Genomic DNA, 12,866 nt, shown 5'->3' on the forward strand with positions numbered 1-12,866 from the left:
GTGTGGGCAAGGACGGAACAGAGGATACAAGCACTCTTTGTCTTTTGGCCCTGAACTCACCTCACACAGAGCAGTGACAGTAACTACCACTCTGAACAATCAAAACAATGCAGTTGATTGTCATTCTTACTCAGCGCCTATTTTAAGGATCGGTGTAATCGATATTGCTTTCTCCTACAGCAGCTGTGTGATGACAACATTAACATATCGAATTGTGATGGCTACAATTGAAGAACCGGTTACTGCACAGATGGTACCGTCCAATATGGATTATAATATAACACACTGGATTGCGGCTTGTTCCCTTTGTCAGAACAACCGACCCCCCCGGTCTATCTTTGTCCCCCCGTCGACCCGCCTAGAATAACATGTACAAAATGATTTGTTTCGACCCCGCGGTGGCAAACAAATTACTCCTTTACAAGAAACATCGCCCCCCACAACGGCATCTCTTCTTCCCTGCTCTTAGAGTCCTGGATATATTTTGGTATTGATTTTAATTCCCCTCGGGATACAGGTCCTCCTTCAGGGGAACGCCGAGTTCTTCCCGGAGGCTCTTCAGCTCGTTGAGATATTGGTCGTACTGGCCCTTGTTTTCGACCTTGGCCTTGACGCCTAAATGGAGATGCCGAGTCAGACGCTAAAGAACATGACGTGTACCTAGGGGTAGCAATGGACATCCTGTGCAGGCAGTTGGGTGCAGTGCCAGCCGCTGAGTGATGCACTGATATGTCAATTGGTTACGGCATCAGACGTACCCTCAAAGATGCGGACAGCAGTAGCAAAGTCGTTGACCCTCCGGGCGGCCTTGAGGGCGGCGGCAATGACAGAGGTGGAGGGGACGAGATCGTAGGCGAAGGCGTTGTTCAGGTTGCGCTGGCCAACGGCAATTAGTACGAATCATATGACTGCGATGACTCGAATTTTGGGGGGGGTGGTGGCTGCACGGGGGATCGCGGCGCTAAAAGCTCGCATGCAAAAACGTACCTGGAGCTCAAAAACATCCTGGACGCCGTCAAATTCCTTCTCAAATCTAAAATTGATCGTGGATTAGCCATTGACACTTGTCGGAACACGTTTTGCAGTTTCCGGAATGTGTTTCAGCATGGGGAGTTGAAATTTGCAGCGCGGCAAGAATATTGCGCGCATCCGGCCAGCTAGGCTTCTTCGCGTCATCGCAAGTATCCGGACATCGGCAATTCCGGGTATGCTCCGCGCAGAAAACGGCACAAACAAAAAACGAACCAGTACCGTATACAATTCGGTAGCTGCAGCCACGTATGCGGAGACAAGGCAATGGCTCACCTGGCAGTGAACTCCTCAAAGGTCTCCTCGGCGTGCTCGCCTCGTCGGGGCATTGAAGTGCTGAAGGCGCGGGCCATCAGGGGCTGGGCGGCGGGACGAGCGGTGGCGCGGAAGAAGGTGGTTGAGCCGCGAGCGACAACGCGGAGCATAGAGGCGGAGGGCATCGTGGGAGCTGTGTTGAGGAGGGTTGCGGCGAGAAGAAGAGGTTGTTGTCGATGGTGGTGATGTGGAACTCAAAGGGCGGTTGTGCGTTTTTTTGGGCCATGGTCTTTGGCTGCAGGTGTTCGGAAGCAGATGGGCTGATGTGAATGACTAAGCCCCTGGTTGGCTGATACTGGGACAGGGTAGTGGAACCGTGCGAATTGGGTTTATGTAGCGCGAAGTAGGTGCAAGTTGATCGAGGATTCTACAGTGCTTCTGTTCACGGATACGGTGAGTCGACCTGTCTCGTTGACAACGCTTTGATTTTGCCCGATTCCAATTCGTCGCAAGCAAAGCAACCGCCTTTGGCACGGCTACGAGTGGTCCATTCGTGTCCATTCGTCGTTCATTCCCGTTTGACTGGCTCTGACTAGGCCGGTTTGCGCATCAACCATTCTGATCAACTTTGAAGTCGGCTGCCCGTTGATTCCGAGCCTTGCAACCTCAATTTTCTGGCCACAAGTCACGGAGAGTCCGACTTCAGGACTTTGAGCTACCTAATTGGTTTGCGCCTCCGACAGCCGCACTGATAGCATTATGGAGTGCGGCCCGCGTCCGACGTCGTGGGCATTAGCCCCGAGGATAGAATAGTAGTTATGCCAACCATCCTCTTTAATGCACTCCGCAAGGTGGTAGTTTCGAGGTCATATCCCATAATCATCATCCTTTCCCATGCTGTCGGCCGCTTAGTCCTTGCACGACAGGAAGCGACTTGTCTTGTATCTCCTGTCTGAGATTGCTCCCTCTTCAGTGTCAGAGTCATAACAACACGACGGCCACTTGCCTGAGCTTAATGTAGACAGACAGCACACTCAAAGGATTGTAATTTAGAAAGCACGGCAATTTTTTCACGCCGAGGTCAAGGTCCCCCCAGACAATCCGTGCCCTACCAGTAACCTCCGCAGAGTCATTTAAATCCAATTCAAATTCCAAGACAGCTAATGCCAAAGAGACGTTAGCAGAGGACCAGCTATCCAGGTACTCCATACCAATGCTACTAACTAGGCCCTTGTTAATTATCGAGAGCTCAAGACACCTAGCTAGGTAACTACCTAGTACTTCTGAAGAAGCCGAGCCTCCACCAGCTCCCTATCCCGGTTCACGTGATGTATCTCGAAAAAGAAAGCGAAAACCTGCGGACAGGGACCGGTGATTGGACGGCACTTCAACCCCCGACGAATCACATGCGGGTTGGTAGATGTGCAAAGAGCCAAATTGGAAGCGGGAACGAAATTTCCCCTTTTTGAGCGCGAGCCAGTTTTGATGCGGGCTTTCGGCCGTCTTTGATTCGGTGCCTCCTCGTCATCCTCGTTTTCCTTTCTCCTCTCCCCTTCCATCTCTCCCTCTTCTCCTTCCTTATTATCCGGTACGTCCGTCATCTTGTGTACGTTATCAATTCCTCGGCTGATTGCTTTTTTGTTGGCAAAGGGCCGTTGGCCATTCCGTTTCTTCTAGTCACTCCTTGTTTCTGTTCTTGTGTGACCCGCCGCGTCCGCGCCTTGGAATCGGAGACTCTTTGTCGCGTCGCTGCAACGCCGCCCAAAACTGAATTCTTTTCAGACCTTTGTCGAGTGCATCAAATCAACGCGCAAGACGCCTCGACCTTTGCGCTTTGCCATATCCCAGAAATCGAACTGCTACCATTGCTAGCTTCATCTCGGTCCCCAAGTGGCAACATGTCCGGCTTCCTTGAGCAGCTCCCACTGCCTACGATCGACCGTCCTTTCGGTGTCCATCTATGGCCCATCTTCAGCAAGGCCTGGGAGGCCGTTGTTGGATATCCGGCCGAGGAGTTCAACTTTGTGCCATTCGAGACTCCCATGTCGACCCTCAAGTCGACCTCTATCTTCATCGTCGTTTACTACATCATCATCTTTGGTGGCCGCGAGTTGATGCGAAGCCGTGAGCCCTTCAAGCTCAAAGCTCTGTTCCTCATTCACAACTTCTACCTCACTGCCATCAGCGGAATTCTCCTGGTCCTCTTCATTGAACAATTGGTTCCCGAACTCTACCATAATGGTGTCTTCCATGCCATCTGCCACTATGATGGCGGTTGGACTCAACCCATGGTTGTCTTGTACTACGTATGTCCGATTAGATTACACTGGCACGTGTGCTTCAGTTCTTGCTAACCCAAGCCACAGCTAAACTACCTGACTAAGTATCTTGAGTTGTTGGACACTGTGTTCCTCTTCTTGAAAAAGAAGCCGTTGAGTATGTTTATTCTTAATTGTGAAGGGAAACCATTCGCGCGACATTGCTAACCTCTTGTGCCTACAGCCTTCCTCCACTGCTACCACCACGGTGCTACTGCTCTTCTCTGCTATACTCAGCTCATTGGCTCTACCTCTGTCTCCTGGGTTCCCATCACCCTGAACCTGACTGTTCACGTCGTCATGTATTGGTATTACTTCCAGAGCGCTCGAGGCATCCGCATTTGGTGGAAGGAGTGGGTCACTCGTCTCCAGATCATCCAGTTCATCATTGATCTTGGTGAGTAAAGCGTGCACATGAGGCGGGGGGCGACTGTTTGCTAATGTGTTGACATCTAGGTTTTGTATATTTCGCCTCATACACCTACTTCACGTCGACCTACTTCCCATGGCTGCCAAATGCCGGCAAGTGCGCTGGTGAGGAATTTGCCGCCTTCTCTGGTATTGCCATCCTCAGCTCGTATCTGGTCCTCTTCATCTCCTTCTACTTTGCCACCTACAAGAAGGGCGGTAAAAGCACCACGCGCAAGTCTCTGCGACGCATGTCCCAGGCTCCCCTTCCCGACCCTCTGCACGTCCAGGCTGCGGTCGCTGCCAGCGGCAAGAGCAACGGCCACACCAACGGTGCCACCACCACTGGGGCAAAGGCTAACGGTGCCACCACTCGCTCCCGCAAGGCTTAAGCGTACCATCGAACCATGTGCTACATAAACGTGGAAGTACTTGCACAGGCTTGTGGCTTGCAGAGATGGAAGACACAGTTCAGACATATAGTTTCGACTGTGGTTGTCCCTAGGGTGTTTTCCAGATTGCAAACAGCTGAACTCTTGGCCACTCACACTCAGTTCCTCTGATGGCCACTGTTGAATAATTTTCTGCTTTGCTTGTACAAAAGTGAACTTATCTATTCTTTTTATTGGAGAAACTGGGGAGGATATAATACAAGGAGAATGAGGAATTGGATGGGCGTGGAACTTGGTAGCGAAGTTCACGATCCACACTGCCCTAGCGAGGGTGGTACTTAATACGTCTTTGACAGTCATGACAGCGGGAGGCCGGCTGATGAATGTTTATACGGTTTCGCATTTGGGTTCAAGGTTTTGGCATGGCAGGACAGTCAGTTTTGGGACAGAGTCTCTGGGCTGAGTTGCGAACCGCAAGGCAGAGCGACGGGCTTGCAGACGACGGATTGCGACTTGGATCATTTTATTCTGTCGGCCTCTGTACAACTGGTGCATAAGAGCGCGCTCCCGGCTTGGAGCATGCATAGCAATTATAGAAGGTGCTAATAAAAGGGATTGCACATATGGCTATAAATTCGAGTGTGGACTGGTTGGCAGCTGATATTTTGGAATGAGGACCTGTCATGCGCGGATGCGTCGACAAAAGAAAAGACCAGGCAGAGAGGTGGGTAGTGCACCAGATGGCGACGTGTTGTTGGAGCCTGTATGTGACCCCGGCTCACTCGACTCGCAGTCCCCCCGCACCAGCAAAAAAACTTGAAGTGGGAGGAGGCTTTGCCCCTGGGCCTAAAAAACAAAAAAATAATTCTTGGCTCTGTTCCCCGCTGATAGCCGTATTGAGTGGGCGATATGCATGTGGCAGTGTTGGTGGTTTATTGGAGTGTGGCCTTGAATGAATGGATGGATGGCTTGGTGATGGTTCATCAATCTGTCGCTTTACCCCGTAAGCGCTCGCGAGCCGGGCATTCTGGGGCACGACATGGATATGGATGGTTGCCGCTGCCTCGAGTCCCTGGTCCAGTGTTGATCAATCCTCTCGTCCTTCATTACCACACCCACACTCATGCACGGGCACAGGCACATGCACGCACTTTGCGCCTGACGCCCATATCGTCGTGTCTTGTTGGCGGCGATATTCTCTTTTGTCACTTTCACCTTTCTATAAATGTGACACGGCACCATTTCACCTCTTTTACAGCCAAACGGAAGGCGCGCCACAGCCGTGCGAACCTGCCTGTTGGGCGTCGAGGAACGGATGCTAGAGCCCTCCTGGCGAGGAAGGGGCGCCCCTCAGCCGCCACAGCCCAAGGCACCACAGAATACCACCCAGCTGCCACCTCGTCCCGTCCAGTCGTTTGTTTGATGGCGAGACAGACAACACGGCGACTGGACAAGAGAACAGACATGTTTTCGCGTTGGACAAAAGAGCCTTGCCTCCCGAGACGAATATAGGCCCCGGCGTTAAAGTTGTATTTAACCCTGTCATATCATCCTCTTTATCCAAGTCGCGAAAGCTGAGCATCGGCATCACCACCACCACCACCGCTCGATGCAAGCTCACAAGCTCCCTTGGACATCAACCATCTCCATACGGTGGGCTATCCAGGGCAAATACCAACTTTTCTTTTCCCAGTAGCTGCTCATCATGAGACTGCCATTCAGGAAGAAAGACAAGAAGCGGGACGGCCCGACATCGCCTGTGCCAGCTGAGTTTCGGTCCATCGCCGCAGTTGATTCTTTGCGCTTCCCGCCGTCACAACTCTCGGCGAGGATTTTGGCCCAACTGCCGGATACGGTCCTTCACCGGATTTTCGCTTCTGTCTGCCCGCTGGCACTGGATAAGAGCTATGAAACGTGTGAAGAAAGTGCGAATGACGAAGGCTGTATGCTCTGTGACGTGCGAGACCTGTCGCATTGCACACAGATAAACAAGAAATGGCGAAAAGTTGCCCTTCAAGTCCTGTACGTTTGTATTCAAGCCGCTTGCTTCTGAGGACCATCAAAACTAACCTGTGCATGGCCTGCAGATATCACAGCGTTCGAATCGATCCCGTTCACTATTGCAGAATGGAGGCTTTCTTGGCGGAGCAACGGAAGAAAAAATCCCGATTCAATAAAAATGGGATTCCTGAAGACCCGGCGCTTGCGCGATTGAAATTACTGCGCCGAACCGTCCGCGAGAATCCCACCAAAATCGGTAGTCTGGTTCAATTTCTCAAAACTCCATACATGATTCGAGAGTCGTGCCATGTAGAATTAGCACAGATGATTGCTAAGCTACCCATGCTCCAATATGTCGACCTCCCAGAGGGTATGTTTTGCGACGACCCTGCATATACGACGTTGCGACTAGAAGTCCAAGCAAAGTGCCCCTTCATTAAGAAGGCGACATATGCGAGCGGCGCGGAGCGCAGTTTCGTTACGCTGGTTTCGGGTCAAATTTGGCCAGATCTTGAAGTGTTGGAGCTGACTGGCTTGAAGATTGACCCGCATATACTAAGGGCCGTCTTGTCTTGCTTGCCTGAGCTTCGCGCTCTCAAGGTTTCGGAAACATATAGCCTTTCAGATGACGTTCTGGTCGCTGACGAAAACCTGCCTCCTCTACCTGCTCTGGAGGAATTGATTCTCAAGGATACGCCCAGTCTAACATCAGCCGGGCTCGTGGACTACCTATCCTTGAAAGAGACATCGCAAGCCCTCAAGGTTCTGACCCTCAAAGATACAGGCATTCAACCTTGGAAGCTTCAAGAAGTGCTGGCAGTGGCCCCGTCGCTCAAGACTTTGGCCATTCAGTCCAAGGTTTCAGAACAATTTCCTCCCAACGAGCCTGTTCAGCCACTAATGCACAGGGGGTTGAGGACACTCCGATATGAAATAACAGGTACACCTTCTGCGGGACCGTTTGCGACGCAGGGGTACTATTCCTACCTTTCAAACTGCGTGTTGGCAGGGAGTCTGCCTGGACTGCGCAGACTCTATGTGCTTGACGAACAGTTCCCAGAGCAGTTGCAGTACCTGCCTCCTCCAATGGCAGGTTTTGCTGGGGGGCGAGTTCGAACCTTGTCCAACTCATCCGCACCTATGATACCGTCGGTTCGAGTCTCACCTCCAGAGTTCCCCATCCCGTTGTCACCCCCTGCTCGTCAAGGGCTTGACAGCCCATCGTCTCCTACTGATCAAAGTTTTGGCAGCGTATTGCCCCCTACCCGCAAGAACGTATTGTCCCCTACCCGTCAAAATTTTGGCAATATGGCGTCTCCCGTCCGCCATAACTTTTCAAATGCTGTCAGTCCGAACCGTTTCAGTTCCCACAGTCTGTTCGCAGAGGCAGCCGGTAGTTCTCCTCCAACGCAGACTCTAGAAATCTTCACTAAGAGTGACGAATTTGGTCAATGGAACTTTGCTCGGGTAGATTCGTTCACAAGAGCAGCATCAGGGTCGCCTCGTCGTCCGACTAGCAGCTACGGGCTCGGTGCAGATCTTACGGGCCAGGGCTGGGACCGTGGTGAAGCACGGCGTAGTATCATGATTGGAAATGGGATGAGTGGTTTCTCACCGGTCCCGGGAGATGATGGTGACGGAGGCTTTACATTTGGTCCCGTTCCTGTCCCGGGTGGTGCGAATCCATCTACACCAAGGAGCAGCGCGGGCGATGTCAGAAGGATCAGAGGCATGGCAAGTATGTGAATGTTAATGTGATGAATGGATGCGGGACGTGCCATAAGAGTGAGATAAGACATGATGGTATGTGAGGCCGTACCTGGCATAGTAACTACAATTGTGGCTCGGGAAAATGACTGACGGCATACCATAGCCAGTTGCGTGAACAGAGCGTATCTACTATGGCTTACGAGATAATGTACATTCAGGAAAGGCAGATACAGATACCTGGCTAACTCAGCGCATGTAAAAAGCTACTACTGATCTTAGCCATTTGTCAACGCCTGGTCACATCCTATGATAGCCGACTAACCAACGACCGATGTGCATGGCGTAGTACAATTCTCAATTCTTGTGCCCCACAATCTATTATGTATCCACTGGTCGACTCCTACATTAAAGTCCTCAGTCGCTATTTATTCCAGGGCTCCATCTGCACCAATTTGTTCGATTTTGACGCGCGGGAATGCAAGTGGACCGCGACACGGCGACGACCTCGCTGCCACAGTATTTGTAGCTTCTATCAAGAAACAGGGATTATCAGGGGCTATAAAGCACAGGGCGGGATTTACAACGTAGCGTCCGGCCAGGCCTTGGATACCGCAGGTCTGCAGGTGTTGGCAGCCAAAAAATTAGCCGGCCAAGTGCACATCCTGCTGTGTTGTGTTGCACGGTTTCTTATCCTGCAGAGAATGGGAAAGCGGCATCCAAGAGACCTGTTGAGATGGGCCTGCGTGAAAACTGGACAACGCATCACGACCGACATGGACAATGCATTTTTTACCTGATGCCTCGATGCATCGCTCCATCAACCAGTTACCAGCCAAATCCATTCCCTGCGCTCCCTTTGGCCAACAGAAAAGCGACCCGCGGGGCTCCACCTGCCGGCGCGTCCCATTCCAGCAATGCGTGCCAGCAGCGGCGCACCCTTGTGGCTGGTAAGTTTAGCCAGCCACCACGACGTCACATGTGGCGCGTGGGAAAGCCACCCCGCGTCCGTAAATAGTATGTGGGTCCTTGCAGCTCGCGGTAGTATTTGGACAGTGCGGACGGGATGTCGCAATGTTGACTTGCTGGAATGAAGTAGTGTATAATGATTCAGAGGTAATTCATGCTACTCCGTATTAGCCCGGGTATTCAGTTCCAAACAAATGAGGGGCTCTCCTCTTGTTACAGATGATTTAGAAAGAAAGGGCCTATATCAAGTCCATTTGCTGACAAGACGAGTAGGTGAAATGTAGCAGCTGTACTCCGTACCGCTGTACTCTATCCCTTTGAGTGTGTTAAAGGTCCAAGTGAGGTATTGGACCCACTTTTCTGCGATACCTAACAGGCACTTCTTCGGTAATCATATCTGCCACGATAGGAAGATGTAGCTCTTTGTAAATTTAAATATTACTGGTACTTACACTATCACATTACTTCTTAGTAAGACTTTGTACCGTTTAACACGGTTTTTCTCATTGGCCAGAACCCCTGCCCGGTACGAAAAATGGACCTTAACACATTCAAAGGGATAGTCGGTACTCCGCCCTGGAGAGCGGGCTGGGTTCATCATGTGATGGACGAAACGAAACGTGGTTGGTATGAGAAACCGGCCCAGCCGGCCCAGTTAAGCGAGGAAGATGACGTGCATTGATCCGATGGTTTTGGACTACCATCGTCTTGTTTCAATAATCCGTAATCCCATTTCTACTGTTGCTAGGTCGTTTCTTTGAGAGGAGGATCCCTTTATTAGGCAGCTAAATGGGCGAGGAGACAAAAGGCACACACCACACAGGCGTATAGCATGATAAAGCCACGTATCATAACTGTTTTACCATCCTCCAGTTCTCAGCAATCCGAGGAAGCCAAGAGCGACGGTCAAAGCACAAAGAAGTTGACGTTTGATAATGCAACTCTCGTGATGCCGCACATGCCCTACGCATCACCACATCAGACGACTTTGGCACAATGCCTGTTTTAACCCCCTCTGAAATGCTTTGCACAAAAAGTGCCATGAGAACACTCGGGCTCTATCTGCGACCAGAACGATATATCGGCTCGTCCAAAGCGCGCCAAAAGCAGGAGAAACATGCGCGTCATCTCGACCAAGTGATGAAAGTGGAGGAGGCTCGTCTGTCAAGGGAGGTCTGGGCCGCACAACAGGTTGCGCAGAGCCAAGGGTCAGATCCATCGACTTGATTTTAATGGGATTCAAAGACATTCCAGAGGGATTGAGCATTCACATGACGCACTGTGAATGCCGTCCATGATGTATCAGCACACCATTACGTTGATACTTGAGTGACTCATCAAATTTCTTCCCTTCAAGTCAAGGATATCACCAGCCTCTCTTTTCTGTGAACATCAGGATGCACGTTGGTCTGTCTGGGAACCAAAGGAGTTAAACTCGCTTCGGCGGCGATGAAAACTCAAAAGTCGGTCTGGCTGCGGGCCTTGCGATGCAACGGCAGGGAAGCCACCATTCGACATTGTAGAAGCAACTCAAGTACCTTTATGTGTGCATTTGCGACGTGTGATTCGCAGATGCTGCCAATACGGCATGCATGGTGTGATCAAAGTGGTGTGGAGGTGGCCATGCTTGCAGCCCACCCTCTGGCCATTTGCCGCCCGCGGCAGACCTCACGATGCGTCGTGGTCGACGGGGCAGGTAGAAATTTCCAGCGTGAGAGTCATGACAGTTCGGACTAGCCTCCTGTTAGTTGCATTCATTAGGAATTTTCGAAAATCTGGCAGCTTTAGAGCCGAGTACACGGTGCGCACGCAGCGTTTGGATCAAGTGTAGCACAGAAAATGCGTTTATGATTTGTAGACAAGTTCTTGTATGGCACATCGCCGAATGGCACGCGAGGGATGGGACTTGAGACTCATCAAAGGGACGTGCTCTCGCCCAGAGCAATATGGACGAGAAGGGTCCGACTAAGACTCGCCGTCAAAGAATACTTGGGCGCGAGGCGTTAAACCCCCGGATATCATCCACCTACCTTCGCCCTGGACTGAGTAGTCTGATGATCAGCCGCAACATCGGGGAACAGGGAAAAAAAGAGGGCCTGCACCGAGTGGCGGTGGCATCAAAAGATATTTCGGGTTGGTGGCTGTTCATCGCTTCCAAAGACGATAATTTCTGCGTTGAGGAAAGCTGTATTTAATCATGGCCGTGACCAGACCGTCTTGTTCTTCATATGCACCCATCCAAGGTCGCCAAAGCCGATAAGCGAACAGTCATGTTAGTGTCCACTCAAGCCCAAAATAGGGACAGAGGGGCAAAAGCAGGATCCTCATCCAAGCTAAGCGTCGGCTGTGTCATCACAACCCAACCCAACATCGGAGGGACTCCATCTCTAGATCATCGAAGGAAGGCATCCTCCGTTGTAGTCGATTTCGGACAGTATCTTAGGCCGTCGTGACGGACTGTCCTCCGTTACAAGACGCGCAGACAAAAATCCTACTAGAAGTCGAAACCAGAGATGTGCCAACGCCGTTGTTACAGAACGGTTGCAGAAGGGGCCACGGTCAGAATTGTCTTCACAACACCTCAAACAGTGAAGTGGTTCGAGCCTCTTTATTCGTTGCAACTGGCCGTGATGGGTGGTCGAGGCTGTGCCCAATCATGTAGCACAAGCATATTGTTGCTGGGCTTTGGGCTTGAACCCACAATGGTTTCCGACTGCCTTCAGGCTCACATAGCGGATCAACTGGACGACCCTGACATCCTTTTTAGACGCTTATCTGTCGCCGCAAGTATGGTGCGATGCGTTCTGTTTCCATAGTTTGTAAGAATGAAGGTGATTGCTGGCACTGAGACCAGATCCCCTATTAGCTTTTCCCTGGGAAAGAATGCGGGCCTCTAGACAATGGGCTGGCCGCAGCCCTGAAGCAATACAGCGCTCCCATTGGACAGATATTATTGAACTGGCAGTGTCGTTGGTTTCTTTCGTTTTAGAAGCAGTCTCGTGGGTACGCCTCACTCGCCATCAGATATGGTGGCGACAAGCCACTTCTGACAGGCAACGGCCATCCCAGGCCAGCCTGCTACTACACCCCCGGCTTGGGCTGAGCATTCGAACGACCTAACTTAAGCTTTCGCGGGTGTGGTGGTGGGTGGTCTTGGTGGGCATCCGGGCAATGACTGGCTTTGCCCAACCGAGAGAGCTGGCCAACCTCCTCAAGGACGACGACTTGCGAGCGCCCACAAATAGAAACAAGGCATAGAAAGCCTGAATGCTGACTGGCATTAGGAAACACTGTGCCGGTACATTATGGCTCGTCTAGATGCGCAGCGACAGGAAAAACAGGAAGGAAATGTGCTTAGGTGTGGTTTCTGTACGAGATCGCGATGATGATGATGATGATAATGATGATGGATGTTGGAGACAATAGCGAGTGGCCCGAGCTTTCCTTCTTTCCACCGTTGACCCTTTTTCGCCCTGGCGCCCGCCCATTCATTACTCTGGCCGCACTTTGAAACACTTCCAAGTTGGGGTACCTAGATAATTACGGGGTACTTCTGCCCCCATGTGCTTTTCGCTATTGCACAAAGTACCTGCGGAGTACTTTGTACTGGCGGTGGAACACAGGCCGTTGTGATTTGTGTGTGCCGTCCTTCGCAGAGATGCACAAGAATAGTTCCCAACGCTCGACTTAGCTTGATCAAGAAGAGGTCAACTGGTAGAAAGAAAGCCGGATTGATGGAAGGACGGAAGTCGATTCTGCAGGCACCGGTAGCACGAGCAGGTAGCAC

The 12,866-nt window shown here is 51.4% G+C and overlaps 3 protein-coding genes across 3 annotated transcripts; 2 read left to right on the plus strand and 1 right to left on the minus strand.

The window, feature by feature from the left end:
* Positions 1-496: 496 nt before the first annotated feature.
* On the minus strand, positions 497-1,469 carry COX6 (Cytochrome c oxidase subunit 6; the record flags this gene model as incomplete). The annotated part of the gene is made up of 4 exons (XM_007814073.1): positions 497-615; positions 759-876; positions 988-1,033; positions 1,306-1,469. 4 exons carry the CDS (start codon positions 1,467-1,469, stop codon positions 497-499), a joined length of 447 nt encoding a protein of 148 aa, XP_007812264.1.
* Positions 1,470-3,182: 1,713 nt separating this feature from the next.
* ELO2 (Fatty acyl-CoA elongase/Polyunsaturated fatty acid specific elongation enzyme) lies at positions 3,183-4,402 on the plus strand (the record flags this gene model as incomplete). The annotated part of the gene is made up of 4 exons (XM_007814074.1): positions 3,183-3,590; positions 3,651-3,720; positions 3,787-3,999; positions 4,059-4,402. 4 exons carry the CDS (start codon positions 3,183-3,185, stop codon positions 4,400-4,402), a joined length of 1,035 nt encoding a protein of 344 aa, XP_007812265.1.
* Positions 4,403-6,107: 1,705 nt separating this feature from the next.
* Positions 6,108-8,149, plus strand: J3458_012711 (uncharacterized protein; the record flags this gene model as incomplete). The annotated part of the gene is made up of 2 exons (XM_066120114.1): positions 6,108-6,424; positions 6,490-8,149. 2 exons carry the CDS (start codon positions 6,108-6,110, stop codon positions 8,147-8,149), a joined length of 1,977 nt encoding a protein of 658 aa, XP_065974936.1.
* Between the last annotated feature and the right edge of the window lie 4,717 nt (positions 8,150-12,866).

The sequence above is a fragment of the Metarhizium acridum genome (assembly GCF_019434415.1).
Source record: "Metarhizium acridum strain ARSEF 324 chromosome Unknown scaffold_269, whole genome shotgun sequence".
NCBI classification, from domain to species: domain Eukaryota; kingdom Fungi; phylum Ascomycota; class Sordariomycetes; order Hypocreales; family Clavicipitaceae; genus Metarhizium; species Metarhizium acridum.